At 38.7% G+C, this 27,210-nt stretch overlaps 2 protein-coding genes and 1 pseudogene across 2 annotated transcripts in view; 2 read left to right on the top strand and 1 right to left on the bottom strand.

Moving 5' to 3' along the window:
- The window catches only part of LOC144643122 (uncharacterized), a 73,755-nt gene that overhangs the window by 5,584 nt on the left and 40,961 nt on the right, over positions 1 to 27,210 (top strand). The window lies entirely within an intron of this gene.
- Positions 580 to 27,210, top strand: LOC144638113 (uncharacterized). Its single transcript, XM_078497297.1, has 5 exons — positions 580 to 2,646; positions 5,408 to 5,586; positions 10,591 to 11,436; positions 23,574 to 24,081; positions 26,044 to 27,210. Exons 1-5 carry the CDS (start codon positions 1,564 to 1,566, stop codon positions 26,461 to 26,463), a joined length of 3,036 nt encoding a protein of 1,011 aa, XP_078353423.1. The 5' UTR covers positions 580 to 1,563; the 3' UTR covers positions 26,464 to 27,210.
- Positions 24,611 to 24,729, bottom strand: LOC144644958 (5S ribosomal RNA; annotated as a pseudogene).

The raw sequence follows: 27,210 nt of genomic DNA, 5'->3' as shown, positions 1-27,210 counted from the left end.
ATATATAAGCAAGCGACATTGTAAGCTTTCTTTGATTACATTGGTGATCGCATCGGCGATTACATCGAAGATTACGAAGTTAGCAGAATAAAACTACTGTTGGACCCAAGTTCTGTCTCTGCCTTACGTCTGTAGTTCTGAAGTTCCTTGAAGTAGATCGCTGTGTACCTTTGAAGCTTGTTGACGAGGCTTCGTTTCCGCAGCAAGTGAGGGCTCTATCGAGTTAAGTTCCCCATATTTCAGTGGTATTTGAGTCATATCTCAGCCAGATCTCAGCGTAGCTACAGCCCACTTCTCTCTCAGTTCAAAAGTTGGTTTTAACTCCACAAGCAAGGAAAAACTTATCGTCACAAATATTAATAAAAAAACTACTTTATTATTTCATTGATGTAATGCATAATAATAATAAATAATAATAATACATAATATTTTAAGAGGAGGCCTCCAATCACCTAGGGGTGGTTTTCAGGAGGGTCCTCTGAAAAAATAAATGTTTAACCTTAAAATACATTAAAATTTAAAATATAATAAAAAGATAAAACGTATATGTGGTACGCTAACTAAAATGCAGTGATACAGCTCAGTACATCACAAAATACTTTTCTAAAGCTTCAGAATTTCCTTCAGCATGACACCGCTCCATTTTAAAAGAATCCTAAGTGATATGCATGTTGTTTCTATTTGTATTCAAATTTCATGCAAGATTTTTTGGAAATATTGTTGTACAAACAGTGCTCCAAGATGGAAGCAAGTGCAAGTGCTTGCAGTCTCAGCCGAGTAAGGAAAGTGTGAATAAATTAATGGCATGAAGGGTTTTTTTTAGATACAATGCATTAATTTGACATGCTTATTGTTCAGACTCACCTGTTTCAAAGAGTTCAATCTCATTGTACATAAATGCAAATTTCTAACTTATATACCATGGGTGCCAAGAAATTTTTGCCCTTGGCTTTGTTTGAGACACTTTAATCGAGTCAATTAAGAGCTGTTGCCATTTTTATCTCGCTTGTTAAATTTTTCCTTGTTTGTTGAGAGTTACCGCATTGTTTGTTTCTTCACGATGAGGCAAAGGGTCCATTCCTTTGAGATGATCTGGATCAGGATCAGCAATCCGAGATCACTCGGGTCAATCGACAATGTGCATTTAAAGAACTGGCGAATCCTTAAAAAGAGAGGCTATTATCAATTCCGTGAATTCAAATATGTTAAACCTTCGCTGTTTTAAGAAATTATTATTTTTTCATCGTTTTAAACAAAAAAGTTTACAAATGCCCATGCCGTAGTGGGTACTCAGCTTTGTATCATAGTTTTGTAATTATCAGTTACCCGAGCTAAAAAATTCCACAGCTGCATTTTACAACTATGACACTCCACACCAAATCTTGACTAATGCTACCTTTAGACTGGAAATTTGTAGATATAAGTTATCATCATCATCATCATCATCATCATCATTATTATTATTATTATTATTATTATTATTATTATTATTATTATTATTATTATTATTATTATTATTATTATTATTATTTTGCCTTTCTGAGAAGCTGATGTAATGCATGTATGTTGGAATCCCTTCTCCCTTTTCTTTTTTTTATTTCCAGGAATGGAGGCATGAGGAAAGCAACCAGTAAGCGATCAAAACTAAAAAAGCCCAGAAATATTAACACAGGGGGAAGGCCGTTTACATGTGAACAGTGTGGCAAGTGTTTTAGATATAGATCGCGATTGGAGAATCATGTAAGAGTCCACACTGGTGAAAAGCCTTATAAGTGCAAACAGTGTGACAAGTGTTTTAGAAATGCAGGAAATTTGTCAAAACACAAACGAATCCACACCGGTGAGAAGCCTTATGAATGCAAACAGTGCGGCAAGTGTTTTCGTCATGTGTCAACTTTGCGAACGCATGAAACAGTTCATAGTAGTGAGAAGCCTTATGAATGCAAAGAGTGTGGCAAGTGTTTTAGCCGAGCAGGAGCTTTGCGAACTCATAAAAGAGTCCACTCTGGTGTAAAGCCTTATGAATGCAAACAGTGTGGCAAGTGTTTTCGTCAAGCAAGAAATTTAAGGACTCATGAAACAGTTCATACTGGTGTGAAGCCTTATGAATGCAAACAGTGTGGCAAGTGTTTTAGACAAGCAGGGACTTTGAAAAGACACCATCTGATCCACACAGGTGAAAAGCCTTATGAGTGCAAGCATTGTGACAAGGGGTTTAGACAAGCATCAGATTTGCGAAATCATGAAATAGTCCACACAAGTGAAAAGCCTTATTATGAGTGTCCACAGTGTGGCAAGTGTTTTCGACTGAGCAGTAGTTCTGTGCGGACTCATAAAAGAATCCACACAGGTGAAATTCAAAAGCCTTATGAATGCAAACAGTGCGGCAAGTGCTTTAACCAGCCAAGTACTTTGAGGGCTCATGAAAAAATTCATACTGGTAAGAAGCCAAATGAATGCAAACAGAGTGAGAGCTGTTTGAGTCAAGCTGGGGATTTGGGAAAAGATGAAAGAGCACACTCGACAACTTCCTTGCTAGATGGGGACGAAGGCCACGTTGAATGTTGGATTTGTCTGGAGAAAATTGGTAGCCGAGCTCTACTTCATGAACACTACGATAATCATATGAAATTGAATATTGTGAATTAAAAATAAGGAGGTTTGCTCTGTCGTCATCTATTATTAGCCTTATTTAGCAACTCGATGCTAAGTTACGTGGTTGCTACGCAAGTACAATTTTACCTTTGGTTTTTGGATTTTCTTTGTTTTCTCAGTCCCGGACAAATTTTATGTTTCCTGTAAAAAGATTAATAACAACCGCTGAATTTTAACAAAAGCATTGAAAGAATTGAACTTGAGGGAAAAATCTAAACGTCAAGTGCGTAAATAATGAAAGCCACAGCTACCTAAAGGTAGCTGAAAACAAAAAACCTCGTGAAAGATTGATAGAATAAAGTCGGGTGTGTTTTTCTGTAATAGACCAAAGATGTGTCGAAGGAAACGATACGTGTACCAATTTTGCAGTTATTGTAGTAGAAGAATTAATTAGATGTTTTTGCTTTTACATGGGGAGGCTCGGTGACCTAATGGTTAGCGCGCTGGACTCCGGATCGAGCGATCCGGGTTCGAGACCTGGCCGGGGTCATTGCGTTGAGTTCTTGGGCAAGACAGTTTACTCTCACAGTGCCACTCTCCACCCAGGTGTACAAATGGGTACCGGCGAATTTACTGCTGGGGGGTAACTGCTGCGATCGCTTAATGCTACAGAAACCGGGCTGCGGCTGTATGGGCCACTCGTCTCTGTCACAGACTTTACCTTTTTGTTGGTTTACATTTAGCAAACAAGTACTAGAAGGTTTTTTTAGGAAAACCGTTTACGTTTTATTGTTTGATGAAGATGTGTACAAGCACTTAAATGGTAAACGGAACTTTGGTGTTGGCCGATATCACAGCCTAATTCAAGCGTACAGAACATGATTTTATGCTCATTAAATGGAATTAGAGTGTGTATATTTATGTGTTACATGTACCCTTTCCTTGAGGAATTATTGTATTTATAACAGTCGGTTTAATACTTTTACACTTTCCTCGTGCTAGTCTAAATACAGGTTAGACCCAAACTGTCTTCTGGAATCTCGGATGCAGATAAGAATGTCAAGGTCGTGTCGACTGTCTGTTCCGTAATATGCCTTTCAGTATATTTTGGGGAGTTTTAGTGTGTACCGGAAGGGGGGTGGGAAAGCAAGTCGGCATGTTTCTTTGTCCACATAGCGGTGTCTGGATACCAGCCAATGCTACCTGTTGCTAAGTATGACATCACCTTTTATACGTGCTGACGTAAACACCTGCGAAACTTCTACTACAGTCTCTTAAATCTGTTTGTTTCATGTAGCTGAATATCTACATGTAAAACGGAAGTTGTAAGGTCTTGAAAGTAGCATCAAAAATCTTTTTTCTCAATAAAATCTAATTGTTTTTCATTTTTACGTTGTGAGTTTGTGTTTTGCAAAGGTGAAAAGATCTCGGGTAAATGCTGACTAGTCTACTCGAATTGTTTTTCGACTGCAACAATTAAAATAGGCTTCGTTATGAAAATAGTGGACTAACAAGGCGATTTTAAAGTATCAATTTACACCCGCTTTCAGTCTTAGGTGCATAGCGGCTTTCTATACATCTATCTTTCAACGGGCTAAACAAACAACACGGATCGAAAACCGCAAATCACAGTCCACTAGCATGACCTTCAAAATTTTTGGGTTCATTCGTATGAAACCAACACCGGTATGCATTGGTTCTGATTGACTCATTTTAAACAGCACGTCGAAAGACGATGTCGAAAGATGGATGTCGAAAGATGGATGTAGAAAGATAGCTATGCACGTAACACTGAAAGTGTGTTTAAGTTGCGACCCATTTTTGTCTCCAGAGCGTCCCTCTTAGTCGGCTGAGCCTATGCACGAGAAACAACTGGATGTCATCAAAAGGAACAACTAATCAAATGAACCGTTTTAAAATCCCTTTGTTATACGCGCGTTTAAAACGGTTTATTTGACTGGCCAGATTTGAAACTCCCTATGTTAAAATCTAGCCAATCAAATCATGTGTCCCCCAGAGCCACTTGTTTCTCGTGCACAGGCTCAGCCGGCTAAAAAGACAAGCGTCTCTGGGGATGAGAATGGTGATGTCGGTGAATCGAGGGCAAATACTTACGTGAATCAGCAATACGCTTCAATGAACCAAATCAATGTCTAGCTGCTACTTGCGCAACAACACCGAGTCTCAAATTTTCTCCGAGCATGCATGAATGCAGTAATCCCGTTCCTTTTCAGTTCTAACACGTCCATGCACAAAACGTGAGTGAAAACACGAAGAAAACCGGAAGGAAACCCTTGACTGGTCGGAGGACATTTTTTACTTAGCTGGTTTGTCGAATTCGCGTTGCTGCCGAAAATACCATTCGCTTTCGGTAAGCTTCTTCTCAGATAAAAGCTTCTCTCTGTTATGTCGATAACAATTTTGTCGCGGAACAAGGAAATATTAACTGAATATACCTTTTGCCTTATCATCGACGATCAATAAAAGCAGGACTGTTCCTACTCCCCGGGAGCCCCGGCGGGGTTCCTACTAACCTGGCAACCTCGCCGAAACTTCTTCCTTCAGGTTTGACAATTCTCCGTCCCACTTGTGTGAGGTTTTGGAGCACTATCTGTTGTGTTGGCGCGACCGAATGGACGCGAAAAATCCGCCGCATTGAAAAATAAGGTAACAGTCCGCCTTCTTTGATTTAAAAATGTTAACTCTGATATAGTGAGGGAGACTCCAGTAATTAGGTTCCACGAGGATTGTATCAAATTCGGTAAAATCACCTATCTGACCTCTCGTTAGGGAAGATATGTTTACTGATCAGGCTTTCTTCCGCGCTCCTAATGATTCCCGAGTCCAGTCCAAAGAGTCCCAATACGGCTTTTTAAAACATAAAAATTCTCGTCCCGCGATACTTTTGGTCAGCGTTATCAATAACAAGCACAAAGAAAGCGCCAAAAAAGCGCGTCGAGTTTATAATAGCAAAGGATTCTCCTTGAGAAGGTAGGAAAACGTTAAATTGTTGTTTTAATGCTAAGATTCTTAGCTTGGAAATTGGGACCCTTCATACTGAAGCGATCGCGCGATAAAATCGATAGCTTGTAGTGCATTTTCGCTTGAGTTCAACTCTGGTTCAACTATAAGCTTACTGAATAATTTCCAGATTAGTGTTGTTGAAAAGTGAAACAAATCGTGTGCTTTCTCGATACACAATCGTATATATCAACATTCAGTTCCTCCTAGATTTTTCTGTAACAGCGATCGACGCTGTTTTTGAACTGCAGTTTTCGACGCCATCTTGGTTGGGGCATAAACGTGTTGAAAGTTGATACAACAAACTCTTTTGTCTTTGGGGTTCGCCCTTCACTTACTAACACGACACAGGCAGTTGAGGGGGCTAAGATCTAGCTAAGCCTAAAAGGGGAGCTCGCACGTTATTTATTTTTTAATTTATTAAAATACATTAAGGGGCCGATTACATGTACATTGCGAATTTAAAAAACCTAGATCATGTTAACACATTCAAAATTCAGCCCGAGCTGAAAAGTGAGTTTAGGGATGCACTGTGATGGTTTTTAATGAAAGAAACTAGGCGGTCAAAATGGCATAATTTTGTCTTGTACATGTATGTATTTTCATTTTAGAAGTATGTGATTTAGCTTTATTGCTAAAGTTACTTGAGTGTCGATAAAGCTATGGTAGTCACGAACTATGAGACTTTACATGTATGTGTCGCCAGTTTGTTTTTCATCCAGTCAACCAGACTGAAATTTTCCACATGAATTGAACAGATGAAAAAAATTGTTCTGGTAACCGAGACAGCCCATTTACCAGGCTCATATGAAGAGGCCCTAAGTTGTGTCCTTTTTATATGTTTCACCATGCGGAAGTGAGGGTTAGAACTTACCGGTACTTAGAAGTACGGTAAAATTAAACTGGTGTAGCCAGGGCTATGAAAGTGCTGCAGAATTTGGATGTAGTGTGCAATTTGATACCAGTAAGTTTTGCAGCAACTACAAAATGAAATGTGGATCAAACTTGCAATCAGTAATACTAAGAAAGTTAAAAAAATATATAAGATTGAATCATGAAAATGCTCATCAACAAGCCATATAACAAGTTCTAATTTTTGTGTGTGAATGCATGAAGCCAGAAGGCCTGCAAGGCCCTGCGGTGTGAAATCCAGAAAAAAGTACGTGGCAATTGCCTGTGTATAAAATCACTAAATCATCATAAAATGAATTCTGCGACTTATCGAATTTGTGCAAATATGTCAATGGCCCATACAATATTTCAAGCTCAGTAATGAATGTTAAGTTCTGGGGAAAGTACATAAAAGCCTGTCAAAGCCGCCAAGGAATGAAATAGACAAGTGTGGCATTAGTCAAAACAGTGAACTAAAACTGAATATTGTGCGAATATGTTGAGCCTGAGAGTAAATCTCCCAAAATGCTAGTTAAGTTTCGTCTGTAACAGTGGCTAATAAATCAAAGCATGTCAAAGTCACCAAGGTGTGAAAAATTTAATGCACAATTCAGCAAGAAACACATGTCAGCTGCTGCACAAGACTGTGTACAACAACAAACCAGAGAAGGCAGTAAAAAAAATGGTATGTTTCAAAATCAACAGCAAAATTATGTGGGTAATGTATCAGTCAATTCCAAGCAAGATCATGCTCCCCTGGGCAAATCTCTGGGCAAAAGTCGAAGCATTTGACCTTTTTTCAAAATGTCTGATTAAATTCCCCACTTTGTGGGCCAGTTGCACTGTCAAATGGACCACTAGTCAGGGCTAAAAATGTCATTGTGAGTTGGGGTTTTGTAATGTTTAAATCAACCAATTTTAATAGGAAAAGGTTCATTGAACCTACTTTACAAAAATGTAACCAAATATTAAGTTTTTTATTTTATGCTTTTGGTGAAGAATAAAACTGCAGATAACGCTTCTTTATAAGGAAAAGTATTTATAATAAGGAAATGATTATCTGCTGAGTGCTTGTGCTTTCTCTTAATCAATTTTTAAAAGTCTAAGCTATTTAAAACAGAAAGACCTAAATTATCTTTTGCACTGAAGAAACCCTTGAAAGCTATTGCACCAAACGTTTTCCTAACGTCCTTTCAAACACTTAAGACTGAACAACATAATTTATAGACCTGAGCTGATCGCAGACCATGTATGTTGAGTTTTGACATTTTATTTAAGCACACCATCCTTACCATCGCTTTTAATCTTGACCACTGACAACAGTTTTTTGATGGTCAAATGCCAGACTGTCTCAGCTTCTGTTCGATCTTGAGCCATTGTCCAGAGATAATCTCACTTGGAATTGACTGATCAATACATAACTTTTGTTTATTGTGTGGTTTTTGTCTTGCATCATGTGGGCAGAGTGTTTTCTGACACTAAATACTACAAGGAGAAGTTTTCACTTCAGCTGACCCCTCCTTTAAAATTATAATCTTAAATTTTAAAATTTACTAGCAATTATCAAAGACTAGTGGAATGCAAGGGAGGGTTCTTAATTTGTGTAGAGGGGGGCTATATTGATTTTTACAGGGGGGCAGAGCATGACTTTTTCTCGTAAGGTTTAAGGGGGGGGGCTCTCAGAAATTTCTACCAAAATGAAAGAAGGTATAGGGGTGAGGTGGGGGGGGGGGCATAAAAAATTCCATAAACAGAGAGCCACGATTATTGGAACTTCAGTTTGGAGAAGCTGATGGATGACTTATTGGACTGCTGATAATGCAAGGCCAGTTATAATGCAGTGGTTGGATGAATATTAGAATATAGAGATTACTTCATGGAAAATGCGTGCATACGATTTTTATTCACGAGTTGAGTAGTGTCAGAAAACGAACGAGTGCGCGTAGCGAACGAGTGAGTGTTCTGATACGTATCAACGAGTGAATGAAAATCGTACAAAGCATTTTCCATACTATTATGTGTTTATTTCATAGGGACTGAGATTTTCCTTTTCGTGTAGTACTGAGTAGACAAATTTATTTGCACAAATGGAAGGCACTGTAAAAACATTCAAGCGCTCAACAACTGAGTTAATTAAACATCTACAGCGCTCAACAACTGAGTTAATTAAACATCTACAGCACTCAAAATTGTTCAGTAAAGTGAAATGTCTATTAATAAAGGAGGCCATGCCAGTAACAAAGTTAAATCAAGAAGATAAGTCACAATTTATTCGTCATCGGAGTCACTTTCCAATTCCAAAGGCCTTAGACCCTAAAGACGTTTCCATCGCACCGCTTTGGGGCTATTTGTATGATGTAGAATAGCACGCTTTGCGTATCAAAATCAACACATTCTGTGTGTATTTTTGACATGAGATATTACTGAAATGCATGATGCCTCGATAAACCAAAGCCCCATTTACACGGCAGAAAATTTGTGGCACGGCTCAGATAAAATTGGTACGCGTGCCAAAAAAATTGCCACTGATACCCTGTTTACACATCCTTTTTTCTACCGACCTAGTCGCGAGGTAGTCCGAGCACGGATAAAATTTTGGTTCGGCATGGGTGAGGAAAATTTGTTTACACGACAAAATTTATCTGTGCCGAACCATTTTTTCCCGTACCAAATTTATCCGAGCCGTGCCACAAATTTTCTGCCATGTAAATGGGGCTCAAATGGCCATTTTTAGCTGGTTTAGAAGACTGATAAATTTAAGTTTTTCATTTTCAATATACTATAAAATAGTTATTAGTAATTTTGCTGATAATTATAAGACATTTGTCAAAATGTGGTTAATTTTGAGACTAAGAATGTCTTGTTTTAATCTTCAGTGTTTTTTGGGTGGTGGTGGAGAAGGGGGGGGGGCATGGTATTTTGCACATGGTTTGGGTTAAATATGCTATGAGGGTGGGCCATGAAAAAACACACATCAAATAATAGGGGGGGAGGGGGCTCCAAAAAATGCAAGGCTACCATGGTTTACAGGCTACCCTTCACTGTTAATAAAAAAAAACACTATATTATTTCAGTGATGTGATGCAGTGATACAGCTCAGTACATAACAAATTGTTTGCTAAAGCTTCAGAAAAGCTTCAGAATTTCCTTCAGCGTGACACCACTCCATTTCAAAAGAATCATAAGTGATATGCATGTTGTTTCTATTTGTCTTCAAATTTCGTGCAAGGCATTTTTGGAAAGATTGTTGTACAAACAGTGTTCCAAGATGGAAGCAAGTGCAAGTTTACAGTCTCAGGAAAGTGTAAACAAATCTAAATGGTGTGAAAGTTTTCTTCTGATACAATGCTATAATTTGACACGCTTAATGTTCAGACTAACCTGTTTCAAATAGTTTAATGTCATTGTACACAAAATTAATGCAAATATCTACTACCTTATCAACCTTGGGTGCCAAAGAAATTTTTGCCCTTGACTTTGTTTAGGAAACTTTGATCGAGTCAAATTAGAGCTGTTGACATTTTTATCTCGCTGGTTAAATTTTTTCTCGTTTGTTGAAAGTTACCACATTGTGTGTTACTTCGGGATGAGGCTAAGGGTCCGTAATCTTAAGATGATCTGGATCAGGATCAGTGATCTGAGATCACTCGGGTCAATGTGCATCAAAAGAACCGGCCAATCCTTTATAAGAGAGGCTGTTATCAATTCAGTGAAACCAATTATTTAAACCTTCGCTGATTTAAGAAATTATTGTTTTTTTTTTTCACTGTTTGAAACAAGAAAAGCCTGCAAACGCTAATGCCATACTCAACTTTGTATCATAGTTTTGTAAACCATCAGTTTCCCAAACTAAAATTCCACACCTGCAGTTTACAACACCAAATCTTGACCAATGCTGCCAAAGTCATAACTACTCGATACCACCTTGCCTAGGACTCCTAATAAAGTGTTATTGTTATTGCTATTGTTATTGTTATTGTTATTATTAATTGTTATTATTATTATTATTATGCCTTTGTAAGAAGCTGATGTAATGCATGTATGTTGGAATCCCTTCTTACTTTTCATTTATTTTATTTCCAGGAATGGAGGCATGAGGAAATTAACCAGTAAGCGATCAAAACTAAAGCCCAGAAGTATTAACACAGGGGGAAGGCCGTTTACATGTGAACAGTGTGGCAAGTGTTTTATTCACACAGGACATTTGCGGAATCACGAAAGAGCCCACACTGTGGGGAAGCCTCATGAATGCAAACAGTGTAGCAAATGTTTTAGATATAGATCACAATTGCAGAGACATTTAAGAGTCCACGCTGGTGAGAAACCTTATGAGTGCAAACATTGTGGCAAGTGTTTTAGAGATGTAGGAGATTTGTCAAAACACAAACGAATCCACACCGGTGAGAAGCCTTATGAATGCAAACAGTGTGGCAAGTGTTTTCGTCATGTGTCACATTTGCGAACGCATGAAATAGTTCATAGTGATGAGAAACCTTATGAGTGCAAGCAGTGTGGCAAGTGTTTTAAAAGTGAAATAGTGCTGCGGACCCATGACAGAGTCCACACAGTGGAGAAGCCTTATGAGTGCAAACAGTGTGGTAGGTGCTTTAGCCAAGCGGGGAATTTAAAGAGACACCAACAAGTCCACACAGGTGAAAAGCCTTATAAATGCAAACAGTGTGGCAAGTGTTTTACTCGTAAAAATGGTTTGCGGAATCATGAAGGGGTCCACACTGGTAAGAAAGCAAATGAATGTACTCAGAGAGTGAAACAGAGCGGCAAATGTTTGAGACAAGCAGAAGATTTGAGGAATGACAAAATAGTACATATGAAATCTAACTTGCTAGGAGTAGAGCAAGGCCAACTTGAATGTTGGATTTGTCAGGAGAAATTAGGTAGCCGAGCCTTACTTCTTGAACACTACAATAATCATATGAAATAGGAAATTTTGAATTTCTTAGGTTGTTTACTTTGTCATTATCTCTCATTCACTTTTGGTTTAGGGTTCTTATTGAGCACCTCGTTGCTATGTTAGGTGGTTGCTACACAAGTTGAATTATTCTTCTTTTTTCTGCGTGCCGGCCACATTTAGGGCGCATTTATTTGGGATTAATCGGGTATAAGAATAATATTGGAATAATGTGAGTTAGCGCTCGTTTGGTTGCTCTTCCTATTTCGGAATACTTGGATTTCCATTGTGGCTATGCTTCTCCCAGGACCAGAATAGCCGAAATATATATTACAGAATATATTCTTATTCCAGAATATTCCCAAACGAACGCGCCCTAAATGTTTGTTGCTAAAACTTTTACAACCAAAGACAGTCAGTTTTTCTGCCGTTCTTGTGAACATGCTGTATATATTTTACGGAAGTGAAATAAGTATCTGGTCGCTTAAAAAACTGGATTGACAGAAGATGACAGTGTAAAGTCAAAAGTTTATTCTGTACTAAACCAAAGATGTGTCGGAAAATATGTACCACAGCAAAGATTTAAGAAGAAGCAAGTGCCAAACCAATTTCTTAAAGCCGCCACAAGTCGTCTCGATGTATCCTGCTCAAACTATGGCACCGAAACGGCTTTGAATAAGTTGTAGGGTCCTATTGAAATTGGAAATTATTATATTGAAAGAATAAAAAACGTCGAAAGTTAAACAATTGTTGAAAGGGAGGTTATCTTATTAGTCAAAACTGGTCGGCCAGGCCGGCATATTTGAGAACAATATTCCGCTGTTAGCCAGATTTGTCCTGTCAAATCGGTCAATTCACAAATATTATATACTGTTGTGGTAAATTTCTGGGAAAATTTTGTGGCAAATGCCCATTCCACATTCAAAAGCACCGGACCGACTGGCCAGTTGTGACTAATGGAAAGCGCCTTAGTTTTAGTTTTGTTCTCCGACATCTGTGCTTTGGTCCTCGACAGTAGGTGAGACCAATTGGAAAAATTATTTTCGAGACACTCACGCCCTCCCCTCTCTTATTCTAGGGTCTGGATGATCCCTCCCCCATCTGAAGGTCTGGTTCCGCCACTGAATGGAAATAGATATATTTTTTTAGGCTAAAGTGCAGAAAATTTGATTAATGATGACTTGCAAAAAGGTAGAATATTTTTTAGGGGAGCCTCTAAGCGATTTCTAGTTTTGTGTAGTGTATAAGCACTTGAATGGTAAACGGAACTTTAAGTGTAGGCCGATATCATAGCTAAAGACACGTGTACAGAACAATGTTTTCGTGCCTATAAAATGAAATGAGTGAATTTATAACGGTATGTTACTTGAACGCTTTCCTTCAGAAAATACCTGTATTTATAAGAATGAGTCACTAGAACCCTTTTCTTGTGCCTTTCTAAATTCCTGTGAGACCCAAACTGTCATCTCGATTCACGGATGATTAAGAATGTTTACTCCTGTCGCACGTCTCCTCAGTAATATGCTCTCTATATCATGGCAATTTTTTGGGCCAACAAAGTGGGAAGCAAGTCGGCGTGTTTTTTGTCCTCATACCGGTGCCTGGGCGGCTGGGCCAGGTTGTATAAAACGCCCGTAACACTAACGATTAAGGTGGCTCCGTAGTTATTCCAGGCGCACTCGTCCATGTCAAACTTTGCGTCATTACGTTTTCGGCTTTGACGCGATGGCTATGAAACTTTGGGAAAAAAATAGCACGAAAGTTCATGGGACTTAGGTCCCGCAACTTCAACGAAGTTTACGAGACGTTTTTCTAAGATAGGAATGGTATCCGCTGCTTACGTTTGAAACTCGTCATCGACAAAATAAACTACAACATGGATTTCCGACAGTAATCCAAAATAGTGAAATCACATTTGAGTATCATTTTTACTTATTTCTTTTCTCCGCAAACGTAAAACGTCAACCCTTTATACATATCTTGGTGAACAAAACAATGTGATCGGTTTAATTTCTAAAGCCGCTATAACGCAAAGGTAAGGAAGGGACCATTATTTTCACCCCAAGTTCAAAAGAATCGAGTAGGAAAATGCTACATGAGACGCTGAAAATGGCGATTTTTGCCCCTTTTATTAAAACGCCACCCCGTAGATTGAAGCTTCTTTTCACTCCAGATCTAGATCCAGCGAAACCAGCCAGTTTGAAAGTCCAAAAGTACAGTTTGGATCTTTTCGGAAAACTGCCATCACGTAGATTTTTACTCAAGGTACAAAAGAACCGATAAGTAAGTGCTACATAAGCCACTGAAATTAAGATTTTTGGCCCTTTTGTTAAAAAACCACCACGTAGATTAAAACTTATTTTCACTTTAGATCCAGCAAAATCGGCCAGTTTGAGAGTTAAGATGTACAGTTTGGATCATTTTGAAAAAACCGCCATCACGTGGATAAGTCCAAAAGAATCTAATAAGAAAGTGCTACATGAGCCACTGAGTATGGCGATTTTTGGCCCTTGTGTTGAAATACAACCACGTAGTTTAAAGGTTATTTTCACTCCAGATCCAGAAAAACGGCCAATTTGAGACTTCAAAAGTGCAGTTTGGGTCTTTTTGAAAAACCGCCAACACGTCGATTTATCCCAAAGTTTACTCCAGGTCCAAAACGATCAAGTAAAAAAGTGCTACATGAGCCCCTGAAAATGTCGATTTTTGGCGCTTGTGTTGAAAATACCACCATATAGATTAAAGCTTATTTTCACTCCAGATGCAGCAAAACCGGCCAGTTTGAGACTTGAAATGTCCAGTTTAGGTCTTTTAGGGAAACCTCCATCACGTGGATTCATCCTATATTTCAATCCAGGTCAAAAAGGATCGAATAAGAAAGTGCTACATGAGCCACTGAAAATGTCGATTTTGGGCCCTTGTGTTGAAATACTACCACTTACATTAGAACTTATTTTCACTTCAAACCCAGCAAAACCGGCCAATTCGAGACTTGAAATGTACAATTTGGGTCTTTTTTGGAAAATGACCATAACGTAGATTTATCCGAATTTTTAATACAAGGCCAAAAGAATCGAAAAAGAAATTGCAACATGACCCACTGCATATGGCCATTTTGGGTGCTTGTGTTGAAAATACAACCAGGTAGATTTAACCTTATTTTCACTCCAGATCCAGCAAAACCGGCCAGGTCGAGACTAGAAATGTACAGTCTGGGTCTTTTTTTTAAACCGCCTAGACTAGAAATTTCTTTTTTCTGGGTCAAAAATTAGAAAGTGCTACATTAGCAACCCAATATGGGATTTTTTGCCTTTATTAGTGCAGAATGCACTTTTGTGATGGTTTGGTGGGATGTCGTCTGCTAAACCCCTAAACCACTAAACTACTAAACTTCTAACGCGCTAAGGCGCTATAGTGTAAACTTTTAATCACCAATTAATTAATTAATATCAATTAATTAATTATTTCTGTGAAGGGGATAGGGAGTGGGGAGCACCCGACCGTACCCCCAGATAAAACCTGGAGCATATCTACGTTACTTTCATATGAAGATCTCAAAGGGATATATTTGTTTCAGAAAACCCTTTGCTCTCCTTGTGGTACTACGCTTTCTAGGGCAACGTTCTTTGCGCCAAACGCATGCGCAGTTTAAACAACGTTTTTTCTGTAACTCTCATGAACGCCGCTTGTATTGCGTGTTTGCGGTAGGATTCCTGCAGACTCCGTGGCACCAAGTGAAAACCGCAAATTAATTAAATTAGATTTTGAGACTTTCGCAGCGCTTTTGTAATAAGGAATGCAAAAACTTGCACCGGGATTTTCGGCTTGAAACTCCTGATAACCAGGAAACAAATATCCTAGCTGTACTGCGTTTTAAAAAACCTCTCGAAAGATGATGTTTTTTGATTAGATTTGTCCCTTACTTTTTGAATGTGGCGATTTTGAGCCCTTTTGATCTGTTTAAATACCACCAGATAGATTAAATGACACTTTTACTCCAGATCCAGCAAAACAGGCCAGTTGGAAACTTGAAATATACAGTTTGGGTTTTCATCCTAATTTTCTCCAATGTCTAAAAGAATCCAATAAGAAACTGCTACATTTAGCCACTGATTATGGCGATTTTTGATCCTTGTGTTGAAATACCACCACGTAGTTTCAAAACTTACTTCTCCTCCCAGATCCAGAAAAACCGGCTTGAGACTTGAAATGTACAGTTTGGGTCTTTCTTGAAAACCGCCATTACGTAGATTTATCTTAATTGTTACTCCAGGTCCAAAACGATCGAATAAGAAAGTGCTACATGAGCCACTGCAAATGTCGACGGAGTTTTGGCCTGTGTCGAAATAGCACCACGTTGTTTCAAGCTCATTTTCACTTTAGTTCCAGCAACACCGGCCAGCTTGAAACTGAAGTGAGTTGGGTTCTTTTGCAAATCCGCCATCACGTGGATTCATCCTCACTTTTACTTCAGGTCCAAAAGGATCGAATAACAAAGTACTACATGAGCCACTAAAAATGTCGCGTTTTGGCTCTCATGTTTAAATACCACCACGTTGATTAAAACATATTTTCACTTTAGATGCAGCAAAACCGGCAACTTTGAGACTAGAAATGCACAGTTTGGGTCTTTTTGCAAATCCGCCATTACGTGGATTCATCCTAATTTTCACTAGATGTCCAAAATAATCGGTTAAGCAATTGCTGCATTAGTCACTGAGTATGGCGATTGTTGGCCCCTGTGTTGAAATACCACCACGTTGTTTAAAGCTTATTTTCCCTTCAGATCCAGCAAGCAGCAGTTTGAGACTTGAAATAAACATTTTGGGTCTTTTTGCAAATATGCCATCACGTGGATTTATCCTAATTTTTACTCGATGTCCAAAAGAATCGAATAAGAAAGTGCTACATGAGCCACTGAAAATATCGATTTTTGGCCCTTGTGTTGAAATAACACCATGTAGATTAAAGCTTATTTTCACTCCAGATCTAGCAAAACCGGCCAGTTAGAGACTTGAAATATACAGTTGGGGTCTTATTGAAAATCTGCCATCACGTGGATTCATCCTCATTTTTACTCCAGGTCCAAACGGATCGAATAAGAAAGTTCTACTTGAGGCACTAAAAATGTCCATTTTTAGCTCTTGTGTTCGAATAACACCATGTAGATTAAAGCTTATTGTCACTCCAGATCTAGCAAAACCGGACCGTTTGAGACTTGAAATGTACAGTTTGGGTCTTTTTGAAAATCCGCCATCACGTGGATTCATCCTCGTTTTTACTCCAGGTCGAAAAAGAAAGTGCTACATGAGCCACTAAAAATGTCGCTTTTTGGCTCGCATGTTTAAATACCACCACGTCGATTATAACATATTTTCACTTTAGATGTAGCAAAACCGGCCAGTTTGAGACTTGAAATGTACAGTTTGGGTCTTTTTTGCAAATCCACCATCACGTGGATGCATCCTAATTTTCACTAGATGTCCAAAAGAATCGGTTAAGAAATTGCTGCATTAGTCACTGGGTATGGCGATTGTTGGCCCTTGTGTTGAAATACCACCACGTTGTTTAAAGCAAATTTTCCCTCCAGATCCAGCCACATCGGCCAGTTTGAGACTTGAAATGAACATTTTGGGTCTATTTGCAAATATGCCATCTCGTGGATTTATCCTAATTTTTACTCGATGTCCAAAAGAATCGAATAAGAAAGTGCTACATGAGCTAGTGAAAATGTCGATTTTTGGCTGTTGTGTTGAAACACCACCACGCAGTTTAAAGCTTATTTCCCTCCAGATCCAGCCACATCGGCCAGTTTGAAACTTGAAATATACATTTTGGGTCTTTTGCAAATCCGCCATCACGTGGATTCATCCTAATTTTTACTTGATGTCCAAAAGAATCGAATAAGAAAGTGCTACATGAGCCACTAAAAATGTCGATTTTTGGCACTTGTGTTGAAACACCACCACGGCAGTTTAAAGCTTATTTTCCCTCCAGATCCGGCAACACCGGCCAGTTTGAGACTTGAAATGTACATTTTGGGTCTTTTTGCAAATCCGCCATCACGTGGATTCATCCTCATTTTAAGTCCAGTTCCAAAAGAATCGAATAAGAAAGTGCTATACGAGCCACTGAAAATGTCGATCCCCAGATATACAGTTGGGGTCCATTTGAAAATCCGCCATCAAGTGGATTCATCCTCATTTTTACTCCAGGTCCAAAAGGATCGAATTCTGATATCTGCCAACAATTTAATTGAGCTTCTTTGCTTTTGGAAAGAATATATTTCAGGATTTTTTTATTCCGACCCCCTCCCCTCCCCCTTTCGCCTCCAAAAACTAATGGTCCGTCCTTAAGTTACCCCACAAGGGAAACATGTACCAGTAGTGCGCTAAGTACCTTCGATACTACAAGTGTAGCAGATTCGTAAGTGTCTTACTTAGGTGAGCACTTAAGTGGACGTTTGATACAACCGGGCCCTGGATCCCAGCCAATGCTTCCTGTACTAAGAATGACATTATTTCTTTCGCGCACTGACGTTAAAAACTAAAAAAAATTGTAACAGTTCTTAAGAACAAAAATGGCAGCTCGTTTTCCAGAGATGAAGAAGAGCGGTTGGATTTGTCGAAAAAACAGCGAAACTACAAAGAAGGCAATGGAATTTCCCCTTATTGTATTTCGGCAATATCTGAAAGAAAGAGAATTGGATGAAGACCAGCTCGTATTATCGAAGGCGAAGTTACCATTTCGTCTGCATTAATTCAGCAAGAAATAGTGCGATTTCCAGGCAGTTCCCGAAGGTATTTCGTGCGAAACAAATTCAGTGATCGAATGATAAAACAATTATTGAACTCGGTTCCCGCAAAATATCGTTATTTGTCAATGTCTCGCAGATAGGCTTTTATAGATTGTGCTAGCATAATTTTTGGCATAATTGGAGCTAAAAAGCATAATTTGTGAAACGAGCACTGCCACGGCATAATTAGCAATTTTTTAGCACTTTTTGGAGCATAAATTCATAAAATGTAGTAAATATGGTGTACTTTCTACAGAAATAAATGAAATTTTGGTAGTTTGTTCTTGCAATGCGTGTTTTAGCTATACAATTGTGATTGTTAAGTCGTTGGAGGCATTTTACAAACGGTTTAGAGATGCGAGCAGCTAATTTGGACAGCTGACGGCCGTGATAAACTGCCATAAACACAAATAAATTTACAACAACAGTTTATTTAAAAAACATCATAATTTGGTGTCGTTGTTGCGCACCTCTATGTATAGAATCTACGTCATTTTGTGAGCATAATTTCGGAAATCAGAAGCATAATTTGGGAATTCTGGCATAATTTTTGCATAATTTGGCAAAATTTTGAGCACTGCTAGTAGCATAATATGCCACTTTTAGGAGCACAATCTATAAAAGCCTACTCGCAGATCAATATTTTCCTCAGCCGTCGGCTTCGGTAAATAATTGATCTGCTCGCCACTGACAAATCACGATATTTTGCTCAACCTGGTCAAATATAACTGTTAAATATTTGTGTAACGGCGTTTTAACAAGTGAAGTTATTTTTAGCCAAGCTTTTCCCGCCAAAGTTACTCTTTCCGATTGTGTCAGCTACTATTATGCGAGGAAATACTAAAATCACCTCTTGAAAATTGAAATGCTTTCGGAACACTCCAAAGAAGATTCCAGTGTTGACGAGGTACCGTAGTTGCGTACTACCAGTATGTTACGAAACTGCTTTTGATTGGCTTAGTATCCGAAACCAATTAGCCGGAACATCATATCTTAAAATAACTTTACATGTGAAAACGCCGTCTCACAGATATTTTGTGTTGACTGAAACAATAAAAAGAGTTTGCCTTCTTTGACTAAATGTTAACTCTGGTCTCGTAAAGGAGACGTACTCCAGGGGTACTTACCATTTGGCCAAAAAATCCGGAAATTTCGGGTGAAAGTCAAATGGAACAGTAATTTTCCGGAAAATCCGATCGAAAATTGTGGAATACGTTTTAAGGTAGTCCTTTTACTCCGGTTGGAACGAACCGTCGGAAATTTTCTTACCATTTGAACGAATCTTCCGTTTCCAGACCCTTTTTAGGACCTCCGCGCGGTTTTAGTCGAGTTTACAATATGGCCTCTGTATACCGATTTAAAACGTGTATGTTCACCTCGACCATAGAAATACCAGCACTTGTTTAACTGAAGAAATATGCTGCCTGCCTCTGGTATTCTACGTTGGAACAGTTCATGTGTTCAGGATCTAGCTCGAACGTGCCAAGCCGTCACTCGACTATGAAATTCACTCGGTGCGTAGGGGGAAACAGTTACCTCAAACCTTGTATTCTGTTTAAATCGACTCTCATGGAATAGCTGACAGCAGTAAACAGCATCAGCCCATCTTCTTCGTCAAAAAGTTTGTTTTCTACCTCAAAATATTCAGCTATATCGACAGAAAACAACACTGAATTTCGCGCTAGATCGAGTAAGCGGGAAGGAACGCCTGGTAGAATAATGGTAAGCGAAATCTCATCCGGTTGGTCGTTGTATTCGGAAAATCGCTTACCATTATGCAACGGTCACACCAACCGGATTTTTCTTACAAATGGTAAGCACCCCAGTAGTTCCATGGGCATTCAGTCGAATTCGGTAAAAAATAAAACCCGTGACCTGGATACTTAAAAGAGTTTATAAAAGCTCTGAGCCACAACTAAAACATGGGGATCCCTTACTCCAGGAAAAACCTCTCTGACCTTTTGCTAGGCGTTCAGACGTTTTACGGCGCTCCTCATGATTCCCGAGTCCAGTCCACACCGTTCATTTCACATTCTCGTCCCGCGATACTCTTGGTCAGCGTTGCCATCACAAGAGCGTCTGTGTTGGAAGCTTGCAGAAGTGTTGGTTTTGATCGAGTAAATAGCAAAGAAATCTCCTTGTGAAGGTAAGAAAACGTTAAAATGTAGTTTTAATGCTAAGATACTTGGCGTGCAAATTGGGACTCTGCGTATTAAAGCGATTGTGCGATAAAATCGATAACTTGAAGTGCATTTTCGCTTGAGTTCAACTACTGAATTAGTTTTGTTGAAACAAATCGTGTCCTTTGTCGATTCATAAACGAATATGTTGTCACTTAATCGTATATTTCGTCCAACTTGAATATAAAATGTGACACCGACGCTGTTTTGGGTTCAACAACTGAATTAGTGTTGTGAAACAAATTACCTGCTTCGTCGATTTATAATCGTATATCAACGTTACGTTCATGTTGGATTTGAAGTGCAGGTGTAACACTGACGCTGTTTTGGAACCTTGCAAAGTTTTCGACGCCATCTTGTTTAGGAATATAACATGTTAAAAGATGTTATAAAAAACTCTTCTATCTTAGGGTTTTGTAATAACTTCACTGGGATTTCTGGTACAAAACAATCAATGACAAGAAAACATATATGCTACTTGTGTTTCACAACAGATTTCCAAAGGGATGTATTTTTAATTTGATATGTTATTCCTTTTGAGAAATGTCTTTCGTGAACAAACAACAGGCCAGGAACAATACCCCTAGCCCTAAAAACAATGGCAACTGCTACACCAGAGGACCACTAGAATTACAAGCTTACAAGAGCAGCTATGTACACTACTGCAGGCCCATAACCAGGATTTTGCATGGGGAGGTGCGCATTGTGAGCACCGCAGACGTGATAACGTAGGGGGGTCTGGGGGTATCCTCCCCCAGGAAATTTTGAAAACATAGGTTATCTGAGACAGCATTTCGTGCGTTTTGAAGACCGTTTGTTAGGAAAAAAAGGCAGGTAATAGTGAAGGTAACAACGACAATAATTCTAGTTCATTTTTAAATTCAAATCATATTTTTCAAAATAGAACCTAGAAAACATAATTTACAATTTATTTAGCTAACAATGACGGTAGTGCATAGTAGGAAGACAGGAAAAAGATAGGTTTCTTCATTTCAGTGTCAAATGGTAATTACATAAATCAACCAGAGTCGGTTTGTTCATCTTTTAGCACTGTGGCAAGCTCCGACCTTCTTTGCTGCTTCCGAGCCCAACAAGTACCCAGTATCCTCTCTTTTTGGTAGCGCCTGGTAGAACTTCGAACGGGTAGACTATGAAAGGACATTAGGTAGAATGCATCGTTGAAATTAACCTTAAATCACACAATTTGGTCCAAAATATACCACACGAATCTGCAAATGGTGGACCTTTAACCCAAAGGACCATATTGAATGTAAATAGTCGAAGTACAGAAATACCATTCCCTTTATTTATTTATTTTAATATTTTTTTCACAATGTGCGGACTTCCAAGGCTTGTGGGGGGTGCGGACGCACCCATCGCACCCCCCCCTCCCTACGGGCCTGTACTACTTTCGTGTGTGTTATTGAAAACAGGATGCTTCATATTCTGTAATCAGTCATGCAGAAAGATTAAGACAACTCATTATGGTTTGAACTGATTGGCCAAATTTTGACAGCTCTGACAATGGAAAAGGCGTAGTATTTTGAGGTGGGGTGTTAAGTGTTACAGTAAAATTTGCTACTGAAACAAGATTTACAAATCTTTTTTATTTGCCCATTTGATGAAGAAAGTGCCCTTTTTGCTGCTGAAATCGGCTTTTTTGGGCCAAACAGTGACTGGGCCCAAGTTTCATGACCTTGTGACATCACGAGTTTGTATACATGTCATTCACATCCCCATAGACCTCATCAATTTTTTCTTAGCCAAAGAAGCCTTGCCCAAAGAAACAAAGGGCTTTGCATGGGGTCACAGGATTTTTGAATTAATTCATTTTCTTTTGATTGACTGATTTTTAAACGGAAGTCAAAAACGCAATGACTCTCCCATACTGTCTTTTGAAACATCATGACTGCACACATGAAGGCCGGAAGTTCTAGAATATAGGACTGGTGATCCTTTGTCAACAGAGCCCTTCGTTTCTCCTGCCAAGGCCTTGCCAGCTAAGAGAAATGAGAGGGGCTGTAGGGAAGAGAATGTGTACATGTTAGAAAGCTTGGTAGATGCTCTCTAGTTTTCACTTCATTCATTGCTTGCACTTTCATGATCCACTTGCCTTCGATCTTGAGTTTGATCTTGACTTAACATGAATGGAACTTATATAAACAGTTGAGTGCTGCTTAGCTCATGATAGAAGACATGAGAGGCAAACTTTTAACCTCACTAAATGCAATCATCTATGATGTTATTTTTTAATTACTTGGGTAATATTTGATGTACACAAATCATAATCACAAATACCGGTATAAAACAAGAATTAATTGTTTACCATTTTATATTCTCAAGGATAATATATAGAGGATATTACATGGTTGCGCGGAGATATGAAATTTATCTTTGAGTGTTCAAATAGATATCTCACGAGTGAGCGCAGCGAATGAGTGGGATATCGATTTGAACACAAGAAGATAAATTTCATATCTCCAAGCAACCATGTAATATTCTGTTTATTATGTTATTATGTAAACCTACTAATTATGATGTTTTTGACGATTTTCCGAACCTTTCCGACAATTTTCCGAAGATTTCCGAAGATTTGCAAAATGTTGTTCGAAGGTCGTACGAATGTTTCCGAACATTTTCCGAATTTTTCCGAAAATTTCTGAAGATTATCGAAGATTGCCGAGGAACTTCGAAGATGTTTCGATTTAACATCGATTTACTTTGGCTCATTCAGCATTGTAACAGGGCAAACTTGTCAGAAAATGTTTCGAAAACGATATCTTCACATGTGAAGATAACATGTTATTTTCACGTGTGAAGATATGATTTTTTTCGCGCGAAAGATTTCCTGGTATTTCACTGAAGTTTATATAATAATATTAGATACTGCAAAATACTTATGAAAGCTCCAGTTGTATCATCCAAGTCAGTCAGTTAGTTTCAAGAACTGAAAAAACAGATCATATGCTGCGTTGACAGTTACTGCATGTCCTGAGCCATGTTCTCAGCATAATATGCTGATGTCCCGTCTAATCCCATAAAAATTCTGTGAAGCGCATTGTGCTATATAAGCACCTATATCATCATCATCATCATCAATAAGAAATTTCAAGTACCGGTACCTTTGTGGCAAACTGTTAAATTATTTTGGAACAATTTCTCACGTTCCGTTTATTTCCAGATCTGGACACATGAATATGTTGAAACTAAAGAAAGGTGAAAAAGAACGCACTGGGAATACTTCTTACAAATGCCAAGATTGTGGCAAGTATTTTAGCCAAGCTGTACATTTGAGGACGCATGAGAGAATCCACACAGGCGATAAGCCTTATCAATGCAAACATTGTGGGAAGTGTTTTAATCAAGCAGAAAGTCTTAGGACTCACGAGAGAGTTCATACTGGTGAGAAGCCTTATGAATGCAAACACTGTGGCAAGTGTTTTGGAGATGCATCAGATTTGCGCAAACATGAAAGAATCCACACAGGACAGAAGCCTTTCAAATGCACACATTGTGGAAAGTGTTTTAGCCAGGCAACGACTTTAAGCACGCATAAGAGAGTTCACTCAGGGGATAAGCCTTTTGAATGCAAACAGTGTGGCAAGTGTTTTAGCCAAGCAGGACATCTGCGGAATCATGAAAGATTGCACGCAAATGAGAAACCTTTTGAATGCAAACAGTGTGGAAAGGGGGTCGGCTATTTTGCGAGTTACGAGTTGCGAGTTGCGAGTTACGAGTTGCATTCAACGAATATGTCACTGAGTAATTATACGAGTCAGTTTTTTAGATTTCTTTTTAACACGGAGCAATCCTGTTTAACGAGGGTGAATTGTTCGGCCTGTCAGTCACAAATTCCAATGAGACGATTCCATTGGTTTGGGAACTGAAATCAACTGGCTTTTGGTCAATGTTTGGTGTGGCGTGATCCAAACTTATCTCGTTTTTCTGAACTAAAAAGTAGAATTAACGGCACAAGAATCGTTGTCTAGATTCTCGCGTATGGGGGTTGTTAGTAATCGGCGTAACGAGAATCGGCGTAACAATAATAGCTAATAATTTTTTCACGTGAAACTGGACAAACAAACAGTAAATATATGCCATATAAAAATGAAAGGTTTTTCTCACCCCACTCGAGACAATGAAACGTACACAGGCAAAGTCAACGAAGCCGTTAAAAGAAAATAAAAGGGAGTTTGTAAAAGATAAAAAGAAAAAGAAAACCCACAACAACGGGTATTTCGAGTTGGTCACCCATCCAAGTACTAACCCCGCCCAACAGGGCTTAACTTTGGCGATCGGACGAGCACCGGTGCTTTCCATGTGGTATCAAAAAGAGAGCGTAAATCAGCTAATAAAAGTTAAGTCCAGTTTTAGCAGGAAATCGCCAAATTGTTCAAAAGATCCATTTAAACCAGGTATTTCTTTTTCTCTATTTGCATGACTCTTGTAACCCTTTGTCTCGTCTGAGCCTGATACCACAAGGAAAGCATTGGTTTTCGTCTGATCGCCAAAATTAAGCCCTGTTGGGCGGGGTTAGTACTTGGATGGGTGACCAACTGGAAATACCCGTTGTTGTGGGTTTTCTTTTTTTTTTTTTTTACAAACTCAGTAACTTTTAGGAACCTTCTATTTTCTTTCTAACGCTTTCGTTGACTTGGCTTTATACGTTTCATTGTCGAGAGCGGGGCGAGAAAGTCTGCAAACTGAAAGGCAGTCGCTCTTCTCTACAAAATCCTCACTCCAAAACCTAACTCGTAATTCCGGCTCGAGATTGACATCGAAGAATTAAGAAGATATAAGAACCCTTAATTTTATTGGATATCTTTAGTGTTTGTTTGTTTGTCCAGTTTTACGTAAAAAATAAATAATTAAAATAAAACACAGAAAAAATCTCGTTACGCCGATTTCGTTTTACGCGTTACCGCCGATTACTAATACCTTGACCAGATAAAGATTGCTTCGTGTTTGAACTTCTGGCCCATAAAACAAAATAATGAAACGATTAATATATTCAGCATTATGTGTTTGAGCGTTTTATACATGTCGCAAGAGTTTGAATTTTGAATTTTCAGCATTAATGTATAAATTGTTTAAGCTTGTATGGAAAGCATTATTGGTAGTGTATGTTGTATTTAAGGTTGTTATTTCCATATAAAGAGGCAGGGATCTCATTTAAAAAGCAAAATTTGCGAAGCTCTTCTGTTTCTAGACCATCACTCTGACACGACTTTTAAAATTGAAGCCAACAAAATGCAAGAGCGGCCTTTTTGAAGGCTCGCTCCGTGTTTAATTTGAAATCAATTTTGTGCATCAGAAAAATGCGACTTGAAATATCACGGCATGGCATAGCTCCTTTATGTTGTTAAAGCGTTCCTGTTATCAGTGCCGAGTTTCGTTGCACCTTGTTATTCACTTGTTTCTATTTGAAGAGTTATCCTAATAAATTAAAATAAAGGCATCTATCTATTAGTTTTATTTTTTTGTTAAAGGTTACCAGTAACCAGTTACCCCTTATGCATTTGTAAATAGTTATTAGACAGTATTTGTTTTATTTGCAGGAGACTCACTAACTTGCAAACTCGCAACTCGCTAACTCGCAACTCGCAACTCGCAAACTCGCAACTCGCACATTAGTTAATCTCTGTGGAAAGTATTTTAGACAAGCAGTACATTTGCGGTCTCATGAGAAAACCCATGCAGGTGAAAAGCCTTTTGGATGCAAACAGTGTGACAAGTGTTTTAGCCGAGCAGAGCATTTATGGGCTCATGAAAGAATCCACACAGGTGAAAAGCCTTATAAGTGCGAACAGTGTGACAAGTGTTTTAGACAATCATCAAATTTGAGGATTCATGGAAGAATCCATACTGGTGAGAAGCCTCATGTATGCAAAGAGTGTGGCAAGTGTTTTAGAACTTCATCAGCCTTGCGGTGTCATGAGAGAGTTCACACTGGTAACAAGTCTTATAAATGCAAAGAGAGTGAAAAGGATATCATTATGCTCAACCCACTCAAGGATGTAAACTGTGGCACTGTTCGAGTCAATAAGGCGTCTGAGTGCGATAAAAAATGATATTTCATCTTCGGCAACATCGGACTTGCAAGACCTTGTAGATGGCCACTTTGAATGTTGGATTTGTCTTGAAGAATTAGGTAGTCAACCTCTACTTCTCCAACACTACAAAAATCATATGAAGTAGAATATTTTTTTATAACTTTACGATTTCTTTCTCGTGTAAGCATGTTTTATTTAGTTTTGTTGCGTGAAGACTTTATGCCTTGTTACACGTACATTAAGCGTTTTTAAATTTGCCAATAGGAATATCGAAGGTGACCTCAATTTTCCTCTTTTCACCCATTACTCCAGCCTTTAGATCGTGTAAGACAATTTGTGAGTCAGCTGACTAGTGAATAAAGGCTTGCGCATATATTGTCCACAATAATCAAGGGTCCGAAGAAGTTATAATTCGATGATTGGAAACTGTGGTACATTTTATTTTTTATTTCCTTCTTCATTATATCAACATGACGTACAATGAAATAGATTTTTTGACTTTGGAGCGAGCCCGTTGGTTGCGCGTTAACTGTAGTAACTGCAGGCTCAAGAATTCTTGTCGAATCTTCGTTGAAGTGTTGACCATTATACCCTGGGTATAGGATTATTCTTTCGTGCCGTAAGTACTTCGGACCGGAAGCCGCGCAAGAAAAACCTCTGGCACCCAGGGTATGATCATAAGTGATGATCAGCAAGGTAAAGGTCAATCATGGATTTGTTTCCTTGAATATCGATCTTTTCAGTTTACAATCGGAATACAAGACT

This window comes from Oculina patagonica, chromosome 2, assembly GCF_052425735.1.
Source record: "Oculina patagonica isolate OP01 chromosome 2, crgOcupat, whole genome shotgun sequence".
Lineage (NCBI taxonomy): Eukaryota > Metazoa > Cnidaria > Anthozoa > Scleractinia > Oculinidae > Oculina > Oculina patagonica.
This window is presented reverse-complemented; position numbering and strand designations above follow the sequence as displayed.

Coding starts and splice junctions, on each gene's coding strand:
- LOC144638113 (XM_078497297.1), top strand. CDS start 1,564: ATGTTGGAATCCCTTCTCCCTTTTCTTTTTTTTATTTCCAGGAATGGA. Junction 2,647..5,407: donor TGAAATTGAATATTGTGAAT/TAAAAATAAGGA, acceptor TTTACTGATCAG/GCTTTCTTCCGCGCTCCTAA. Junction 11,437..23,573: donor CTTCTTGAACACTACAATAA/TCATATGAAATA, acceptor GTTTATTTCCAG/ATCTGGACACATGAATATGT.